Source organism: Cibotium barometz, chromosome 63 (assembly GCF_041138505.1).
Source record: "Cibotium barometz isolate CiBa-2024 chromosome 63, ASM4113850v1, whole genome shotgun sequence".
NCBI classification, from domain to species: Eukaryota; Viridiplantae; Streptophyta; class Polypodiopsida; order Cyatheales; family Cibotiaceae; genus Cibotium; species Cibotium barometz.
In genome coordinates, this window is record NC_141108.1 from 18339637 (window position 1) to 18361913 (window position 22277).

Below are 22277 nucleotides of genomic sequence, written 5' to 3' on the forward strand. Positions count from 1 at the left end.
ATTTGAGACGGGGTACAAAAATTGAGAAAATTTTGAATTAATCACCTATTAATCTCTCTGTTAATCACGTGCTTTTTGTGCTTCTTTTCCAAGCTTTCCATAGCCATTACTTCTCATCTTTCCCCTGTTTTACTCCCATTTGCTAGGACTTTTGTTGATCTTGAGGAGAGGAATACATAGAGTACCAATTTACATGCATTTTTCTAAAAAATTCTGAAAATTTCTTTCCCTTTTCTTTCCCTTTGCTCCAAACCCTAATCTCTCTCACATAGCTCACCATTGTCCATCTCCACTCACTCTAAATCCATCTCCACTCACTCTAAATGGCTGCAAGTGTATTCTATGGCTAATGAGGGCTAAACATGGTGTTGATTTTGCTTCTTCTTGACTCATGAAGCTAGACGTTGAGCGCCGTTTTTCCACGCAGCCTCACGGCCCATATTCACAAGAAATAGCTTCATTTCAAGCCATTACATTCTTATGTGGTTGTTAGCCATGAAGTTTGGCATCTTTTTGGTGGATTTTGGGGAGTTTTCATTGCTATTGGAGAGGGAGAAGAGGAGGTTTGAGCAGCCCTCAGAAATTGCAAAAATCTTTAAGATTTGGTTCCATTGGAAGCTCTATCAAGCAACAATCCAACCATTGAAGCTTTCCGAATACCACTGGTGAGTTGCTATGGCTATTTTCTCAAGCATGATTAATCCTCATGCTATGGACAAATTGGGGTTATTCATGAAAGGAAACCCTAATTTACAAAATTTTAACATACCTACATAACTCATGATCCATTGGAAAGTGATTACATGCTCTTATTGCTCACATCTTTCTTTAATCACACCCATTTGGATGCCATGTGGCCATTGGTGAGACAAATGCAAGATTCTTTGATGAATCCATGCATAAATCGATGAAGGAATGCATATGCTTAGATGCATTGATTGAGCCACATGCATGGAGTGGATGTTGGGTAATAATGAGAAGGTTTTTGCTATGGACATGATGCTTTTGTGCATTGGTATGATGCTATTGAGCATTGGAAGAGCTTGATGTGTGATTGGAAGAGCATTGGAAGAGCTTGATGTGTGATTGGAATCAATTGGTAATGCTACATTCAAATGCAAGTTCATGCCCTTGGATGCCATTTGATGCTATTGAGCATTGGAAGAGCTTGATGTGTGATTGGAATCAATTGGTAATGCTACATTCAAATGCAAGTTCATGCCCTTGGATGCCATTTGATGCCAATTACTCATAAGCAATGCTTATGGGAGTGATACCAATTGGATATTGATGTCATTGGTATATGGTATTACCTCACTTGTGCTTATTGATTGATGTTGGATTTTTGGATGAATGGCGGACATTTGGAGCTATGAGGATAAGCATGAGTTCATGCATAATGGTTTATGAGTATATTGTAATGGGTATGAGTCATGCCACATCCTTGTAAGTGATCCGCCTCATTTCCATATTCAAGCTATATGCACCTCACCATTGTTTGCACTCACTTCAATTTCTAGAAACTAGATATGTTGGTGAGAGTACCCCGGGTGTTGGTGGAGAGGCCTGGGGGAGGAGCATGGCTTGAATCCACTGTGCCGTGAGTGCTGTGGTAAAGCGGTACGGTGGAGGATTAGGTGTGGAGGTGAAGACTTGGCCTCAACCCGTGCCTTGGTTCGGACTAGGTACAGGGGTGAGAAGAGCTTGGCCGGGAGATCGGCAAGCTTTAACGCGCTACATCGACGATCTTCTTGGCACAACCATCCTCTTGGTTTATGTACATGGCAATGGCGCCTTACTATGGACATCTCATGGGAATTGATCTTGCATTATGCCATGGGAAACGTATGGTGAATGCTTGGAATTGCAAGGAATTTGTATGCCTTTTGGTGATGCAAGTTGAGACACATGCTATGTAATGGATGGGAATTGATAAGAGGATTATGGATTTTTGCATTGCTACTTGAGAGAAATTGAGATTTAGTCCCTAAAACAAAGGAGACTATGTTAAAATTTTCTCAAATTTCTGGTCATACATGGACAATTGAAGCTTGTGGAGCATAATTTGCAGACCTCGAGATGCCAATGAGGTGTGAAAGGTGTTGACATTGGTTTGGGAGCAAACAAAGATCAATTGGGCACAAAAGGGTCACTTTGGCAAGAATCTATAGATTCACAAAAAACCCTAATTTAGTCCCAACCCTTTTGGACTGAATTAAAAGGGACCATATAAGCTCTTAGTGCTTCCTTAGAGCTACCCAACGAACCCTTAACCTCTGCATTTCGATATCTCTTTAGGGTAGAATTTAGGGTTTTTGCAAAAACAATAAACCCTAATTCAGTCTCACAGGGGTTTGAAGGTCTTCTAGATTTAATTACATACGCTTGTAGTACTCATCGAAGGCTTCCATTTGAGCTAAAAATTTTTGCATTTGGATATCTCTAGCTCAAGTTGTACCCAAAATACCGTTTCAGTCTATAATCTTGTAAACCCTAAAACAGAGAATAGTAGCACACCTCGTCTCTTACGGGTCTTTGCATAGTGGTCTAGTACGCTTCGTTAGCTCTCCAACAAGCTTTAGATCACTTCAATCGGACATCCTTACCTCAATTTAGAGCCAAATTTCTGAAACTGAAGGTTTCCATAGGGTCATAGCCCCAAAAGGGCGACCGAGGCGCAACACTTTGGCTTCCGACGAAGAGGCAATGATGGAACAAGGAATTTTGGATGCTTCGGAGGATGTCTTGGGCACACTTCAAGAGAAGGGGATACTTTTGCATACTTCAAGAGAAGGGAATGAGGAGTTGAATGTCGGAAGTGCCCATAAGCACACCCCACAAGAGAAGGGAATGAGGAGTTGAATGTCGGAAGGGGATACTTTTGGGCATACTTCAAGAGAAGGAAATGAGGAGTTGAATGTCAGAAGTGCCCATAAGCACACCCCACAATCTTCGCATACCATCCCCATCGATTCGATCATGCAAATGCTGATGGAAATGAATGCTAAGATGGACACGATGGCTACAAGGGTGGAAGTCAATGGTAGGCTTGACACTATGGCTACAAGGATGGAAGTTTTGGAAGAGAGGGTCGCTCGACCAATGAGCCAACCTTCCTATGATAGTGGTCATGGTGCTTTACATGAAGGCAAGCAATGTGGGACAACTTTTGAAGGCCGTAGGGAAGGCAAGCTACCCATGGTACAAGAGGTTTCTCCCAAGGTAACACATGAGCATTCCACCAAGAATGTCACTTTCGGATTCATGGCGGATGCTAGGAGGCCTTCTATGCGGGAGATGAAGCCTACTACATTCCAAGCGGGTTCTTCTCAATTGGATGGAAAGCAACATGCACCTACATTTAGACATGAGGAGTCAAATTTTAGGGATCCGAGGAGAGTACCTTTGCATCCCAAAGCAAATCAGTTCTCCATGCTTGAAGAGGAGGTGTATGATATGGATGATGTGGTTGAGCTTGATTGGGAACATATGTCATTCATTGAGAGATAAAGAGAAGCTCATGATAGGTGGATGGAAATGCCAAATTTCCTCAAGAGGGAGTACAAGGATTTTGCACAATTTCTTGGATCTTTTGTGCAAATGCAAAAGCATAAGCCCTCACACCCTCATGAGAATGCATCGGCAACCATGTCAAAGGATGTAAAGAACAAGATTTCACTCTCTAAGTTCAAGGGTGATGGTTCAGCCCCACATGAGTTGGAAGAATGGATGAATAAGTTGGATACATACTTTCAGCTCTATCCGAAGAATGAAAGGGACAAAGTGCATTTTGCATCCTTGCATTTGGAAGACTATGCACATCAATGGTGGAGACATATGCTCAAGGAAGGAGTTATGCCACATACTTGGGAAGAACTCAAGCATGAAATGAATATGACATTGGTGTTGCCTTTGGTTCTTGACTGATACCATGAAGAATGGTATGAACTCACACAAAAGGGCATGTCGGTTAGGGAGTACATCAAGAGGTTCATGAAGCTCTCTATGTTTGTGAATGGACTCAATGAAGGCATGCGATTAAAGAAGTTTATGCATGGTCTAGATTCATACATCAAAGCGGATGTCTCGGCACAAAGACCAAGCACTAGCAAAGAGGCTATGAGGTTGGCGGAGCTATATGAGCCAAAGTATAAGAGGGTTCAACCCAATGTACCTTTTCATAAGCCATTTCACACTTCTTCAAATGTGGGGAAAAGTCTATCTTCTTCTACATCCACTTACACTTCCAAATTCCATACATCTTTTGGAAGTGGACAGTCCACAAGTGGAGTTTATAACGATGCTAAGAAGAGCAATGGGTTTGTCAAGAAGCCTCCTCAACCATTCAAGAAGACTCAATGGATGGATGATCCTAAGATTGAGGAATTGAGGAGCAAAGGCTTATGTTTTAAATGCAAAGAGAAGTGGTCACCCGAGCACATTTGCAAATCAAAGAAAGTGGTGGCTACTATGATCATTATGGATGAGGATGACGATTCCAAGTCATCTCATGATGTGGAAGAGTTTGAAGATTGCAGAAGCGAGGAGACACATGAAGAAGACTTGGAGTGTTATTCTTTTGTCAAAGAAGAGGATGAGTTTCCTTTTGACCCCGGTGGAAGGGATCATGCATGCATTTTGAGGGACAATATGCTAAAAGATGCAGGAAATGCAGAAAATGCAGCCCATGTATGTTCCATTTCACAAGAGCTTTTGGCGGGTTGCAAGAGTCCGAACACCTTGAGGTTTGGTGGGCACCATTAATGGGAGAGTTGCACACATCTTGGTGGATTCAGGGAGTACTCATAGCTTTGTTAACTCCAAATCCCTCAACTCTCTCAAACTATCTCCGACGGAGCTACCCATAACCTTCCAAGTACAAGTAGCAAATGGAGAGAATGAAAAAGCCAAATTGTTTTGCCCTTCAACAAGAGTGAGTTTATCCTCTTCATATACTTGGGAAGGTGACTTGGTATAGTATTGGACATGGGGCCCATTAATGTGATTATGGGATGTGATTGGTTGGCTTCTCTTGGTGATTTTCAACATGGTGTTATGAGCTTTTCACATGATGGACAGCTTGTGGTATTGGCTGGAAATACACCAAAAGAGCTTTCTTTGATCACTCCAAAGAGACTCAAGAAGGAACTCAAAACTCTTGGTGCAGTCTATGTGTTGCATGTCACTCAAGAAGGGATGGATAGCAATGGACAGCACATAGACAAGGATATGGCAGCTCTTCTCAAGGATTATGGGGACATTTTCCAAGTGCCAAAGAGTTTGCCACCAAAGAGGAAAATCGACCCTGCCGTTGTACTTGAGCCGAATGCAAAGGTTATGAACAAACCTCCTTACTGGTTGTCAAAGGTGGAAAGGGAAGAAGTGGCAAAGCAAGTGCAAGAATTGCTTTCTATGGGTCTCATTCAACCTTCACAATCTCCATTTGCATCTCCTGTTCTATTGGTGAAGAAGAAAGATGGCTCCTTTCGTATGTGCATAGATTACCGTGATTTGAATAAGGTAACCATCAAGAATAGATACCCCATACCTCGCATCGATGATCTTCTTGATGAGCTAAGAGGGGCAAAGTTCTTCACCAAGATTGATTTGAGATCGGGATACCATCAAATAAGGACGAAGGAGGGTGATGAAGAGAAGACGACATTTAGGACCGAAAGAGGATTGTTTCATTTCATGGTTATGCCTTTTGGTCTCACGAATGCCCCGGCTACCTTCCAAGCACTCATGAATAGGGTGTTGGCTCCTTTCTTGTTCAAATTTGTACTTGTGTTCTTTGATGACATATTGGTCTATAGCAAGAGCAAAGAAGAGAATTTGGTATATGTGAAGCAAGTTTTTGAGGTCATGAGGGAGCATACATTGTTTGCAAAGGAGACCAAGTGCACTTTCATGATGAATGAGGTTGAATACCTTGGACACTTGGTGGGAGAAAATGGCATTAGGGCTGATCCAAAGAAGGTGGCATGTGTCAAAGAATGGCCAACCCCTACTAATGCAACTAAATTGAGAGGATTTTTGGGTCTATCTTCTTTCTATAGAAGATTTATGGAGCACTATGCATTAATTGCGGCACCTCTTATCGATCTACTTAAGAAGGAAGCTTTCTTTTGGGATGCCATTGCCGACAAGAGTTTCAATGAGCTCAAGGCTTTACTTACATCAGCTCCTATTCTTGTTTGTCCGGATTTCTCAAAGACATTCTATGTGAGAGCGGATGCAAGTGGAAGAGGTCTTGGGGCAGTTTTGTATCAAGAGCATGGTGTCATTGCATTTGAGCTAGGCATCATCGACCCCTCTATTCAGAGCCGCGCCCTTTCGGGCAAGTTGATAGTTCGTGGCCTTCTTCTGGATGGCGAACCTTGGAAGGACTTCCTCCTTTCCAGGATCTCTGCCCGCATCCTAGTTTTGGGAGATCGTTGAACCTAGAGTACGCGATGGATTTTCACGGAAATGTGGGCTTGTGGGTTCAGCCTTGCATTTGGGGACAGATTTGCAACCAGTCTCTTGCGCGCTTGGGATCACCTCGGGCTGGTCCTTTAGTAGTCCACTGAAGTTGCATCCTAGGAGTGCCTTTATCAACCTTTGATTTGGAACCCCCTTGCATGTGTATGAACAAGAGATGTTGGCTATACTTCATGCAATCAAGAAATGGCATCACTATCTTTATGGTGCTCATTTCAAGGTGAGAAGTGATCATAGGGTGCTGAAATTTTTCCTCTCTCAACCCAATCTTTCTCCCAAGCAAAAGAGATGGTTGGCTACGCTTCAAGGATATGATTTTGAGATATCCTATACTCCGGGAAAGGACAATGTAGTAGCGGATGCATTGTCTAGAATGTGGGCTTGCACCTTGACATCAATTATGGAAGTGTATAGTGAATGGATAAAAGGGATACAAGAGGAGTATCTTGTCAATGAGAGTGCTGCCCATATTTACAGAAAATTACAGCAAGGAGATGGTGAAGAATTTCCTCATTATAAGCTTCGGAATGGTCTACTATGGCACAAGGATAAGGTGTATTTGGTTCCAACCTCATCCTACATTCCCAAGGTGCTTCATGAGATGCATTCTTCACCGCTTTTGGGTCATCTTGGTGTTCTCAAGACATTTGACAAAGTGAGCAAAAGCTTCTATTGGAAATGCATGTGGAGGGATGTCAAGAAGTTTATTTTGGAATGTGTGTCATGCCAAAGGAATAAGGATAGTCACCAATTGCCAAGTGGTTTATTTCATCCTTTGCCTATTCTGGATGGAAAATGGACTCACATTTCCATGGACTTCATCTCACGGGTTTGCCAAAGACGAAGCATGGATGGGATCAAGTATTTGTGGTGGTGGATAGACTCACCAAATCAGCTCATTTTATTGCTTCCAAGACTACTTATGGGGCCTCTCACATTGCCAAGCAATTTATGGAGCATGTATTCAAGATACATAGTTTGCCACTCAACATAGTTTGTGATAGAGATACCAAGTTCATGGGCACTTTTTGGAGGACATTGTATGAGAACTCGGGGACTCAAATCACTCCTTCTACAGCCTATCACCCTCAAACGGCGGATGGGCAAACGGAGTGCACAAACAAATGGCTCGAAGTGTATTTGAGGCACTATTGTCATGACATGCAAGCATCATGGGATGAATGGCTTTACCTTGCTGAATTTTGTCATAATTCAAGCAAGCATTTGAGTATTGGGATGTCACCTTTCGAGGCTCTTTTATGGGTATCAAGTGCATGTGCCATCTATTGCCTTCCATGAGGATAAAATGGTTAATCCTTTAGCCAAGGAAGAGTTGGAAAGGATGAGACAGCTTCTTCAACTATGCAAGGATAATATGAAGAAGGCACAAGAAGTCATGAAGGCAAATGCGGATGAGCATAGACGCAAAATGGAGTTCAAGGAAGGTGATTATGTGTTGCTCAAGCTTCCTAAGAGCCGTCACAATATTTTCAAAGGGTCTTCCAATTCCAAGTTGGCACATAGATACTATTGACCATATTTGGTAGTCAAGAAAGTGGGTGATTTGGCTTATAAGCTTGACCTACCTCCTTCTACAAGGATTCATAATGTGTTTCATGTATCCAACCTTAAGAGGTTTGTGGGCTCTCTTCCTCAAGAGATTGAAGAGTTACCACCAATGGATGAAGAAGGAGAGATTATCTACGAGCCGGAGAGGATTGTGGACAAGAGGACAAGGGTTTTGAGGAACCGGAACATTGATGAATTCCTTGTGAAATGGAAGCGTTGTCCATAGATGAGGCTACTTGGCAATCAATGGAGTATGTTCAACAACATGGTTTACTTGATGGAAGTATTCCTTGATCAAGTGGCATGATTGTTATGTGAAGAATGGGCATATCATGAGATTTTATATGTGCTGTAATTTTTGGACAGCTTTGGTGGGATCTATTGTTGGGGTTACCAATCTACTCCAACACACTTGGAAGATCATTTGGTTCGATGACAAATATGTGGGACCCTTTTGGGTGCGGCTACGCGTATCATTTGCAGCTCATTTTTATGGAAGTTTCATGAAGAATTTCAAGGGAAGCTTCATCAACAACATGGCTGCCATAACAGTCCTACATGCTATTTTTGGAGAAGGAGTTTGCCGGCTTCACTACATTTGGTTTCCCTATTTCAAATGTATTCGAGGCGCATTTTTGAAGACCTCTCTACTTCCCATGGGTTTACATTGAGATTGCAATTTAATTGTAAATATCTTGTATGATTTTGAGGACAAAATCATTGGGAAGGGATGGTTTGTCTCATGAACCATAGAGCTTGATTTCCACATGTACATAGGGGCCCATGGGCAAAAGGAGAAAGTGACTATAAATAGGGCTTGGGGTACATTGGTAGGATCTTTTGACACTTTTACTAATTTTGGTCATCTTGTACCTTTGGGCTCCATCAATGGAGATTTGGCTTTTTATGGTCAAGTTCATGGCTAACATGAAAGCCATCCTCTTGGTGAGAGGTTAAACACACTTAGGCTATTTGTGCATCTTCTCTTGCTACATGCACATATGGATTCTCTCTCTTTTGTATATTCATGTGATGAGCCATTTGATAACTAATCTCATGATTAATGGATACTAGATTCTTACTTTGATGTGTTTGATTCAATATTTTACTCTAGATCCATTTCATTAACCTTGCAGGGGGCAGAGGAAACGAACACAGCAACTTGCAAAAAAAAGGAAGGAAATAATAGTTAGCTATATATATATATATGCTAACCGGGAGTGTTCGATTTTGCAGGAAGGGAGGGAGGGCAGAACTCAGCAATTGAGCACACGAAAGACAGCAATTCAATTCTCCTGCAACCCCTCTGCATCCGATGGGTGGCGGCTTCAAATTCCATTGCAACCTCTGCATCCGAGTTCTATGATGAAGGCGGCGGCTGGAAGGCTTTGCATGGCGATAGACCTTATTCTCAAAAAAATGTGACACGTGGCGACTTAAGCAACTCCCTGTAATATATAGTATGTGAACATACGGTTTTTATATTTGCAACCTAAAACTAGAGTTCTCTATGCGCTCTGGAAAAAAACCGATCTCTAATGTGAAAGCCATTAACGATGACAGCAGGTGCAACTCTCAGTTTTTTTTTCTGCATCGTTCATGGATTGCCACTGAAGCGTCTTTAACTCATTCAAGACTTCCAGCATTCAGCTCCTCATTCGAAGCCGTAGCAGTTTTTCAGAGCTATCATGGCTCCGTTTTCCTACCGCGATCGGACTGCGGAGTTCCACGCCATCGCCGATCGCTTGCATCAGGCCCATCCTGCTGCGGCTGTGGCTAACGGCTCTTCCGATGCCTCTGTCAAGCTTCTGCAGGCCCCCCGGTCCAGTGCCTCTTTGCAATCGGAGTTTAATAAGAAAGCATCGCTAATAGGCCTCAGCATTCATCAGACTTCTCAGAAACTCTCCAAGCTCGCCAAACGTAAGCCTGTGTGTGTCATTTCTGGTAGTTTGTGACATGTGAGGGTTTCTGTATAAATCACTCGATTTCAAGGCAGTGTTTTCCGCCGTTTTGGCATTTCTTGTATGGTTATTATTTTGGATCGGTGGCTTTGCACTGCGAGATGAAATGTTTCCAGGCCTTTCAGTATGTGGCTGTAGCTTTGCAGATTATATGAGCAGAATTTTGCAGGAAAATGTGGTAGAAGAAATAAGCAGAAATACGTGAAAACTCCACAATACAGAAAATTGTTAGGAACCTTGCTTTTTAAAACCTTTAAAGTTGGATAAATGCTAAATTAGCTGTTAGGGATGCAATGATACTGCCTGGTTAAACAATACCTAAAAGATTGTAAAATGTAGCATATGGCCATTTAGTTGGAGCTGGCCATGATCCCTTATGTGTGGATTATCACGTGGTCTCTTGGATATGGCTCAAATCCAACTATCTCATGTAATCTCTTTGCTCTTTACTACATGATGATGATGGCTAATCTTGCAAATATTAGATATGGCTATGGTTTCCTTGCATTTCTTTTCCATGGTTATTTTCTTAATATTTCATGATTGCCACTCTTTCATTGGTTGAATTTGATCATGGGAGTTTTCTTTTCATGTTTGACAAGAAATTTTCTAAAAAGAAGAAGAATGATATCCATGTGATTTCTTGGATATTCTTGATTTGTGCACATGTTTTGAATTTTCTTGGAAATTTTCTTTGCATATCTTGATTTCGTGTGTGTGGAAGGGTAGATTTTGGGAAAAGATTGATAGATTGTATGTTTGGGTACCCACCGTGGTATTTTTGTCTTTTTCTTTTTCCAAAAACGTTTTTCCCTTTCCCTCTCACTTTTCCCTTTTTGAGCTTTAATGCTGCAAACCCATTTCTCTCTTAACCTCATAAGCCTCAAAACCCTAGCTTCAAATCAGCTCCGCCTTCTATTTGAGAGACTCTCTTGCTCATTGGACATGGTTAAAGCCTAAGGAGGCTTCAAAGGACACAAGGGAGATGCAAGGAAGGACCCAAGCTTGCAAATGGTTGAGATTTGGTGAGCTTTGTGTGATTTGTGGTTGCAACCTAATTCATGCACAAGGGAGGGTTAATCATGGGATTTTTTACAAAATTAATGGCGTATTCATCCTCTTCATGCTCTCCTCTTTCCACCCATATCCCAATGCTTTATGCAAACCATGAAATTAGGGTTTCTTTCTCTCTTCTACCAAATTTGGGTTTCTTTTAAAATTTGGGTTTTCATTATACATTTTTGGGATCCAAGGTGTTAGTTTTCTTCTCCTAACTCTCCTCTACCCTCCCATACCATTGTTTTTACAATAATAATTACAATTTTAGGATTTCTTGAGAGAAATAGGGTTTTGAAAAATTTCTTTAAGATTAGGGTTTACAATGGGATTTCTTGAGTTTTCAATCCATAATCCTACTTCCCTTGATCTTCTCTACACAGCCATGTATTGCTTGATCAATATGGCCAAGGAAATTAGGGTTTTGGGAGAAAAAAGGGTTTAGAATAGAATCCTTTACAAACCAAGGGTTTTGCATTTGTTATGCCTTGGTGAGGGCATTGTATTATCTTTCTATTTGTGGATGACTATTGCGAGTCTTGGAGCAATGTATTTTGGTGAAGAAAGGGAACAAGGAGCATAATGCAAGCATGAGTGCATGCTAAAGTTTTGTAATGCACATGAGCATGAATACATAGGCTTTGAATTGTCAGCCCTCAAACACTCTATTCGCTTTACATTGCTAGATTCTCAATTCAATTGTGTAAGTTTATCTCAAGTAAGTACTAGAATCTAGCATGTTGAGAGGGTACCCTTGGCATTGGTAGAGAGGCCAAGGGGAAGCATGTCTTAAACTCTTTGTCGTGAGTGCTTTTGAAAAAAGTGGTAAGGAGAGGGATTAGATACATTGGTGTGAAGACTTGGCTTGCCATCTATAACCAAACTAGGCATGTTCCTATGGGAAAGGACTCTGGGAATTTCAGAGTACTTAAAATAGTATAAGTAGTGAGAACGAGGGATTTTCATTACACATGCATGTCCATAAATCATGGATGCATGTGAATACATTAGAGGATTTTTGCTAAAGAACTGTGTGTTTTTGTGTCCTATCTGCATGGATGTATGAAGAGATAGGCAATGCTGGGGATGCCTGGCATCGCTTACTAGAGTGTTCGTGTTTGCTGATAAATTTATCGCATTTTTCAAGGGTTAGAACATGTGAAAAGAGACCCAAAAAGGGGACATTTTTATAGTGACCCATTTATAAGCTTTTGAATTCACACTCATTTAAATGTGGATGGACACTATTATTAAGGCTCGGCATCACATGTGTTATGGGCACTTTATTTGGCAACATAAACTCGTGTAAAGATGTAAACGTATAGAAGTTGCTAGATGTACCCCCAAGAGAGAGACTTCCATCTATATGTGGGCTTTCCTAAAATCAACCACCTTGTATTCATAAAAGCTGGTCAACCAGGTTCATTTTCGGTGTGATCAATAAACACGTAGGTTAGGTGTGAAAACTCTATGGGCGGCAGTTTATTAGCTGTTGCACGTACCCATACAATACTTGCCGCACCTGCCCATACTGTACCTGTTGTGCAGTACTTGATGCACGTGTTGAATTTGCTGTGGTTGTTGTACTGTACTTGACTGTACGTGTTGTACCATATTTGCTGAATCTGTTGCTGACTGAGGTACCATACTTGCTTTATGGATTGTCCTACCAACTTTTGCCCGTGCTGTGTCTAGAGTGTAGGGCTATACACATAGCAAAACAATCATGGCGGTGGCCAGTGAGGGTCTGCTCAAACTAATGCCACGTGGCTAGATACTGAAATGTTGGCTAGTTGCAAGGTATAGTGAGGCCAAAACGACACAAGCTGACGCCAACCGATGGCTGTAACATAAGATTAAAGAGCAAGAACATCATATGTTACTTGTGAACTAGTTTAAGACGAGGAAAAGAAAAACCTGCATGGTCATTGAAGTTGTTGTTAGGCCTTGCATAACAAGGTGGCGGGTGGTGAGAAAGAGAGCATCATACCCTGTTGAGGCTGGAGTCTTTCCAAGAAGAGTTGTGGAGTATTCAGCTTTGGATGTCTTCCCTGTTGCTGATTGGGAGATATTCAAAGAGGCTGCAAGGTAACCAAGTGCTCCGTGGTCCTTGGCGGATTACCTCTTGCAAAAGAAGGTTAGCCATTTGAAGTAAAGGTCCATTCAAGATTCTCCAAGAAGGAAGATAGACATCCCATACAAGGTTTTCTTGGAGGATGGAAGGGATCAGTAAAGAGCTCTCAAGAGAGAAGGGTTTCTAGATGAATCTAATCCCGGCTGCATAGCTTGGATAAAGCTTCTCTTATTTTCTTTGTTATTGTTCTCATACATGTTTTTGGAAATCTGGTGCTAAAGCACCCTCATACTTGTACTAAACAAATACTCCTTGGAATGAAGTTGTTTCTAAGGGGGAGCCGGCCCGTTCCGGCCCCTATGATGTGTTGAGTGAGGATAGCTTAAGCCTTTCATTTAGTGTCAAATTTCTCATTGTTTTGTAAGTATATTCAAACTAGGATTGGAGTTTCGTTGTTACAGTGGTATTAGAGGCAAGGTTCTCAACATAAAATTTAAGGCAAAGGCATCCCCCATCCCTCTTGTACAACTTGCAACCCATGGGAAACCCTACACATGAAGTGGAAGCTACAGAAGAGAAATATCAGCAAGAGATCAAGAACCAAGAGGACTTCTATCTCCAATAGATTGAGTCGTCGAAGGAGGAGCTCATGAAGTGGAAGCTAAAAAAATTTCATTAATGCTCTACCTTGATGTCCCATACCATCAAGAGGTATAACTCCAATCCAATAGCATGTAGCTATAGTGTGAAATGGTAGATGAGTAGATATGGACCTCTACACAAGAGACCATAGCATAAGCCTCCAAGCCTCCAAGCTCCCAAGCTCCCTTGAGTGTGCCTCAAGGAGGGCCCTTAAGTAACTCTTGACATTCCATTTCCCATGTGTGACCCTTGGATGCCTGACCCTAACCTTAATCCTTAAGGTTAGTTCTAACCCATGCTCCACTAGAGCTTGTTCCCATGCTCCCATGCTCACAAGCCTAATGTGGGTTAGCCTCCTAGTGTATGCACACATAATGTGTATATAACATAGTACACATAATGTACATATAACAGAGAGAGATGGGAATAGGGGTTTCACACAGTACACCACATTGAGCGGGGAACAGGCCCCGCCCCCTCTTCAGGAATTTATTTCAAGAACAATCCACGGGCTTTTCTATACAAAGATGAATACAATATCAAACGAAAATGTTGATGTCGAGATCGGGCTGAAGTCGACGTCGAGGCACAAGATAACTGATGCTGAGCTCACCACGAGGATGACCCACAAGAGACTTACACCGGGCTAGTACCAAAATCCCTTGTTTGATGTTCCCAAATATCTACAAAAGCTCTCTATATTCAATCCGGACAAAATCAATCCCGAGAAAGCAAACACTGGGGTGGTGAATACGTGATCCCGAAAGGCAGCCTCTCCTTCTTAGGTGTTTGTAGAAGCAGGTGGCGGTGCTCTAAGGTGGCGCAGTCAGCGCTGTTGGAGGCACAAGTGGCGATTCCCTTCAGGGCAGCGCAGATGGCGACCTTTCTTGCAAGCGGCATCTTTAGTGGTGACAAGCGGTGCTTTTATTAGGGCTGGTGGCTAGTACTGGTGGCGACTGGGGGTAGCAGCAAAAGCGGCTGCCATAAGCACAATGGCGCAGACTGCTTCGTCAAGGCGCATAGGGGCAGCAGCTGGAGGCGCAGGCGCACAGGAGTAGCAGGCGGAGGAGGCGCAGCCAGGCAGAGGTGGCGTTGGTGGTGCGGGCAGAGGTGGCGTTGTTGCAGGCAGAGGTGGCGTTGTTGCAGGCAGAGGTGGCACAGTTGCAAGTGGAAGTGGCGTTGCTGGACTCAGGCGGCAGCCGCGGCATAGCTCTCAAGGTGGCGTAGGGATGCGGAATAATGGCAGAAACCAGCTTGCTGAGGTGGCTACAACCGACTAAGGTGGAATAGATGGATAGTGAGTGGAGTAAGAGAAGTTGATGATGAATCTCTTTCAAGAATCTCCACAAGTATTTTTCTATGCTCCTTCATGAGGGTACATACTTCTTATATACTTGATGGGGAACCATGCTTTTGCCTTGCCTTGCTTTTGTTTTATTTTCTTGCTTTTGCTTTGCCTTCTTGCTTTTGTTTTTATTAAAATATCAATAATAATCAAAGTTCTTGATTGTGCTTTTACAACTTCAAGGCCTTGCTTTTTGAAAAAGCGGCTTCTAGCTTTTGGATCCAGTTCGATGTTCTCTTTCCAATGGTGCCCTCAGCTTTTTGGTCAACAAAGTTTGACTTTTGCTTTTTCTTTCTTTTTGAGCAAGACGGGTGCTTTTTCCAATTCCAACTTTAGGAACCTTGTTTCCATGTGTCCATCATCCTATCCATGTGTCCGGGCATGAGTTCTATCATGTGAAAAGAGAATGGAGGACCAAACAGTTACATTGCCTCTCCCGTGGATGAGGAGGGACAGAACCAATATATACTGGAGAAGGTAGTTGGAAAAAGACATAAGGTTTTGAGGCCACCGTACCATTGAAGAATTCCTCATCAAGTGTAAAGGATTGCTTGAAGATGGGTCAACGTGGAAACCTCTAGCTTATGTGCAAGAGCATGGGATTATTCTTGATGCTGCGGGGTGATTTTGAGACATTTACAGGAATTGTCAACTTGCTGGAAATTCTGTTAACTTTACTTTTGGAGACTAACATGTTTTCTATTTGGATGCTTATCATGAAGAGATGGCTTGGTGGGATGCTTAGATGGTACACATGCAGTTTTCAGCTCTTCTTATGCTCATATGGGACCGGTTATATGGGATTTACAGCCATGTATTCGGGGTTTTGGCTAATGATGATCATAGGCACGCGTTATGGCTTCCACTTGGTTGTTGTTTTGGGGTTGTGTGCAGGAAATTACAGCACATGAAGGGCGTATGAATGGGCACAAATGAAGCTTAGAAGACATGCTTAAGGGACTTGTAAGTGAAGAGATAGACTACTACTTTGGTAGTCTACTGTATGGGATGGTTTCCTTGGTCATCGGCTTATGGCTATGGTGGTTGGCATGGCATTTTTGTATATGAATATGAGAATTGTATCATTTGCAAGTGTCGAGATTTTGGGGACAAAATCTTTGTAGGAAGGGATGGATTGTAATGAAGGGGTTAAATAATATCTCAAAAGATTGTAAAAAGTAGCTTATGGTCATTTAGTTGGGGAAAACTATAAATAGGGCTGAAGGCCCATGAGATAGGACTTTTGGATCATTTTATAATCTGGACATTGTGTCTTTCTTGGAGTACATTGGTACTACCTCTATGGCTTGCATGGGAGCTGGCTCATGATCCCTCGTGTGTGGATTATCACATGGCCTCTTGGATATGGCACAAATCCAACTATCTCATGTAATCTCTTTGCTCTTTACTACACGATGATGATGGCTGATCTTGCAAATATTAGATATGGCTAGGGTTTCCTTGCATTTCTTTTCCATGGTTATTTTCTTAATATTTCATGGCTGCCACTCTTTACACTTACTGAGTTTACGTATGACTTTAGGTAGTAAGGCATATGGATAGGCTAGATAAAATATGGTTACATTGGTTTTAAGTGTATCATATTGCGATGGAATGTTTATTGCATCTCAATTCAATGATTATAATTTTTTGTATTCATAATTGTGCCTGGTGGGCTTAGGCAAATTTACACAGCCTCACGCATGCGCATGGAAATCACGCATGCTCATGGAGAAGCACCTACTTGAATTATGTGCAAACCACTTAGGTGTTATGGTTGATTAGAGGGACTGACTTGAGGTGTGTTCTACACCCACTATTGGGCACTGATGACGTTAGTGGAGATGCTGTAGTATCGAGTCCATACTATGCATGATGGAATTGATGGTTTATTGTCTTTTTTTTTTTCCGGGAAAAAGATCCTTCAATTAGTTAACAAAAAATAGCCACAAAGGGCTAAGTACAACCTTGAAGGGCTAAATACAAACTCGCCTCATATAAGAGCGGAAAATAAGTGATCATACGGGGAAGAGATGCTTCTCCTTTGTTTGGCCGTTCTGTGAGGAGAAGGCTATCTCATAGGGGGGGGGGGGGGGGGGGGGGAACAACCACACAGGTGGTCTTCTGTAATGCCAAATGGGGTCACCACCTCTATCTGTCAGGAAAGGGCGAGGCCTCCAAAGTCTCAGGAAGGCTTCCCACCGCTTCCACATGCGGTCAAAACCTCCTTGTAACTTCCCCCACTGACCGCGGAGGGTGTGAATGATGTCAAGACATATGCTCCTTATGGTCTTAGCCGGTGGAGTGTGGGTATCCTCGATGGCCTCACTGCATCTAGCACGCCAAATGTGCCAGGCTGTGATGCTACTGCAAACCTCCCATCTCTGGCATGAGCCTGGCCGCCCGTCACCTGTAGGAGGGGCTGTGACTGGTACTGCTGCAATACGACGGTGAGAGACATGAAGGGCTAGTCCTCCTCCATCCTCCTCACGAGCTCTGATCGCTCCAGCCTTTGTGGCGCAAGCGACAGTGTCCCAAGTGATGATCTCGGTCGATGCCCTGTCCATAGCGAAGATGCGGAGAATCTGCTGCCAAATTTGCTGAGCCTTTGGGCAATCCCAAAAGGCAATGTTGCTGAGACTGATGATGGTGGCCGCATCGCGGACAAGCCGCTGACCGACCTCCAACTGCCAACCAAGTACCGACCGCCAAACTCCTGTGTGCCATTAGCCAAAGAGAGAGTGTGATCTTTCTAGGCCGAAAGTTGCTCCAAAGCCTCTTCCAAAAATCTGAAAGGAACTACTGTGATAGACCTTGTGACTACCAATGTGCTACTATTGCCAATGTGCCATCTATCTCAGGCATGTGGATCCTGCGGCCTATGTTACCATTTGGTCCCTTCACCAGTCTTGACCAGTGTTTCACACACTGGGCAGAACCAAGGTGTGAACATGGATTTTCCATAGAAGAAAGCTAGAGCACTTTACTAGCATGGTTTGGCCTGAAAGATGGCCACACAACAAAAGCAACATGGGATTTTATTCAATAAAAGTGACTTATAATGTTTATAAGTCGTGTGTTCACACATCATTAAAGATGGGCTGGACATATTATTATTTTGGGCATGGATAGGTGGACAAAAGGAGGCGTCTGGATGAAACTTGGGCATTAAGCCTGGAAAAAAGCATAAAAGTTGATATTTTTGGGCTAAAACTTAGAGTACAAGCCCAGGAAAGCATAAAGTTGATATTTTTGGGTTGGAGTACAAGCTAAGGAAAGCATAAAGTTGATATTTTTGGGCTAAAACTTGGAGTACAAGCCAAGAAAAGCTAAAAAGTTGATATTTTTGGGCAAGCTCAGCTATTTTGGGCAAAAAGGGAAAAGTGTTGCAAATATAGCTAGTCGACTCTATTTAAGAAGGGATTGGGGCTGTTTTTGGAGATGCGCATCACTTTGGAGCATTCTCTCTTTCCTTTGTTGGCTGACTTGCTCCCTACCTCCTATAGGGCTAGCCGACTTGCTCTCTACCTCCTACAAGGCTGGTCGACTCCTTCTAGGACAGCCATAGAGCTGGTCGACTCCTTCCAGGACAGCCAGAGAGTGGGTCGACTTCTTCAAGGGCAGCCAAAGAGCGGGTCGACTTCTTCCAGGGCAGCCAGATGGCTGGTTGCTTTTTCCCAGTGCATGATAGGGCTGGTCGACCTGTTTATAGACTGTTTTATATGGACAGTTTATGGGCTGATTATGGGATTGTTTTGAGACAGTTTTTGGATGGCTTTTGGTGCTGTGTTTATATCTTGGCTCTAGACTAAGATCTGGGCAAGAGATGTGCTGATGCTTTGTGGAAAATCCGGTGCTGTATGCACCCGCACCTTGGTATCTTGTAAAAACTTCTGTGTGAATAAAGAAGTTCTCCTATGGGGGGCTGGCCGTTCCGGCTTAGTGCTGTGTTTTCATATTGTTTATGGTTCTTCTGCATGTGTTATCATGCTCTGTTTGGTATTTGAAGTGTTGGTCTATCTATTGTTTTTTCGGGTCCCGTCCCCAGCTTGTGATAGTGGTATCAGAGCATAGGCTTTCTCAGAAGCAAGAGGCTTCCTTCCAACAATAAGAGTGGGGACTACATTGACCAACAATTTTGCTATTGAGCTTATGAAGCAGTCATGAGTGTGAGTAGTAGACAGCTTGGTCTAAGGATTTATGGATTTTCAGACTTTATCCTCGGAAAATGGAGTTGGTTTTATGTGTCCGTGTTCGGCACTTTTCCATATGGATTATTGTGGATTATAAATCAAGCTTATGAGCAAGCTATATGGAGCTATATCTCAAGATATCTCATGCGTATGTTGAGAAGATATTTCTTTTGGCTTCATGACGAACCTGGCGAGAAAAGCTAAGTATACTTTGAGTTTTGCAAAGTTGCTGCTTTTTGCAATTTATTGTAAGTGTTTTGGACACTTAACCCTTGTATGCCCATCCAAGGAGAATTGTGTATTATGGTTGAAAAGCCCGGTTTATATGTTTTTTCTTACGGATATATCCAAGGACTATGGACTGAGTTTTTGGTTACTTTTTACTAGGATGGAGTATGTTTTTGGCTCCTTTTTATTTGGGATGCAGTGGATTTTTGGAATTTATGGATATCTTATGGATCGAGGATTTATCTATGGATTTCTTTTATCTGCCGAAATGCTTGTAAAACTATTGGCGATCGAAATGCTTGTAAAAACTATACGTGGACATGCTTACGGAGGACCAGGATATTTATACTTGTGACTTGTTCTCATCTTATCTTCTACACTTAAGCCCACCACTCCTTCCAGGCTTGTGATCAGGATATCACTACGGAGTGCACGTGGTAGAGGGAACTTGAGCCCACCTCTCCTCCAAGGTGTGTGGTCGGAGTACCAACATGGAGTGGTAGAGTGAACTTGAGCCCATCTGTCCTCCAAAGTGTATGTTCTGAGCGCCGACATGGAGTGCATGTGGTAGAGTGGACATGACGCTTTGCTGGTCGGGGACTTGTGTCTACGCCAAGGGTCATGTGATTTGGATTCACTCATGAAAGGGTGGTAGCCTTGGTGAGTGAAGTCTTGTGGAACAGGAAACCCTGCCGAGCATGGTCGTTCATGGAAGGGTGGTAACCGTGGCGAGTGAATTCTTTTTGTGAACTCATGGGAGGGTTGAAGCCCTGGTGAGTGTCGCATAGACTCATGGAAGGGCAGTTGTCGTGGTGGGTGAAGCCTCGTGGAAGGGGAAACCTTGGCGAGCCTCGCGGAAAGGGAAACCCTGGCGAGCATCTATGGTTTCATGGAAGGGTTGTTACCCTGGTGAACCATATGGCTCGGGCATGCGTATGGATCATAGGGGTGGTGCCCTTATGCAGTCCAATGGCATGGCAAGATGTTTTGTGGCTACGTATTCTGCTTACTTTTCTTTTGCAGGTACTTAAAGCTACTTATGGATTTATGGATTTACGGATATTGGGGACACAGTTGGCTCTTGTGCCTATGTCTAGTTATTACCCAGTTTATGGAATTATGGATATTTGAGACACAGTTGGCTCTTGTGCCCATGTCTGGTTATTATCAGAGTTGTTGACTCGGGATATGGATAAAGTTTCAATATGGTTGGCTCTTGTGCTCGTATCTGACTTGGGATCGTGGATCGTGGATTTATGGCTTTAATGCTGGAATTATAAAATATTTCAGATTGGCAGTGCATCTGCTACTCTTGAAGGATATCTTAGTGGTATTAGGTTTATACAGTTGCGGACAACTGCTTTATAAGACAGAGAGGATGTCACCATTTGGTCTCTTCACTAGTCTTGACCAATGTTTCACACACTGGGCGAAACCAAGGTGTGAGCGGGGATTTTCCACAGAAAGCTAGAGCACTTTACTAGCATGGTTTGGCTTGAAAGATGGCCACATAGCAAAAGCATCATGGGATTTTATTCAATAAAAGTGACTTATAAAGTTTATTCTTTCTATCTTTAGCGGTGCATTTGCCCTATCAACTACTTATTTGTTGTACTAATTCTTTCTATTTGCTACTTACCTTAGTGCTAGGCTTCATTATGGCTGAGTCTGCCCTACGTCTCCGGAGGTTTGACAGAAACTCAGTACAAAGGCCTTTGTGGCTTGTGTGTGTGGAGTGCGTGTGTGAGAGCATATCTTGATACAGAGTTCTACACCCACTATTGGACACTAATGACGTTGGTTGGGATGTCGTAGTATCTAGTCCACATTATGCATAATGGAGTTGATAAGTATATAGTCTTGTGGGTTGACTACCATGAGTATATAACATGCACGTTCCTAAAAGGTGAATTTGGGCATGTTTGGATCCCTCAAACCTTTTCCCAAACAGCAGTAGGGGTGTACCAAACCATATGTCCTTCCATGTAGTCACAGCTTGCATGTAACCTCGAGAAGACTACAACCTGTTCACATGAATCCAGAGACATGCTTTCCACATGAAACCAAACACCTGTATCCGATAAACCAAAGACCTGTATCCCATAACCATAGGCCTGTTTCCTCGATACCAAATTTCTGTTTCCTCTCGAAAAACCAATGTCCTGTTTCCATGACAGATTTACCATCCAAGCACGGTTGCCAAAACCCAGAGAGAGAAAGATAGAGGACGTGTCAAGCAATCCCTGAATACACCCAAGTCCAAGATGGAGAGCAACAACACATCTCTTCCAAGAACATCATCCTGTGTATATGTAGCTTGATCCTCTGTATCCCAATCTCTTCAACAGAGCCTACAATCCACGATGAGAGAGAGAACAATATCCACGCACTAGGGCCTGCAATCCACTGAGAGAGAGAGAGAGAGAGAGAGAGAGAGAGAGAGAGAGAGAGAGAGAGAGAGAGAGAGAAACTGATCTCTAGTCTCCACCCTTGCTTCCATTATCGGCCGTGCACTCCTCTACTCGCGAAGAGAAAATGAAAGAGAAGACTGCACTCTGAATTTGGCTCCACCTGCAGCCCGTCTTTCTCGCCAAGAGAGAGAGAGAGAGAGAGAGAGAGAGAGAGAGAGAGAGAGAGAGAGAGAGAGAGAGAGAGAGAGAGAGAGACCTCTCGGTTGTTAGCCCCTCGGCGCCTCCTTCAGCTCGCCTCTTTCCAAGAGAGAGATA

General features: G+C 42.9%; 1 protein-coding gene across 2 annotated transcripts in view; it reads left to right on the forward strand.

Moving 5' to 3' along the window:
- Window positions 1–9538: 9538 nt before the first annotated feature.
- The window catches only part of LOC147603792 (syntaxin-32-like), an 84250-nt gene continuing 71511 nt past the window's right edge, over window positions 9539–22277 (forward strand). Inside the window, exons 1-2 of one of the 2 annotated variants that reach the window (XM_086795818.1) lie at window positions 9541–9618; window positions 9696–9972. In XM_086795818.1, the coding sequence (XP_086651944.1) occupies window positions 9741–9972 (232 nt within the window). In that variant the 5' untranslated portion in view covers window positions 9541–9618; window positions 9696–9740. Of the gene's footprint in view, window positions 9973–22277 lie in introns of both variants that reach the window. The other variant, XM_086795817.1, reaches the window with a different exon arrangement.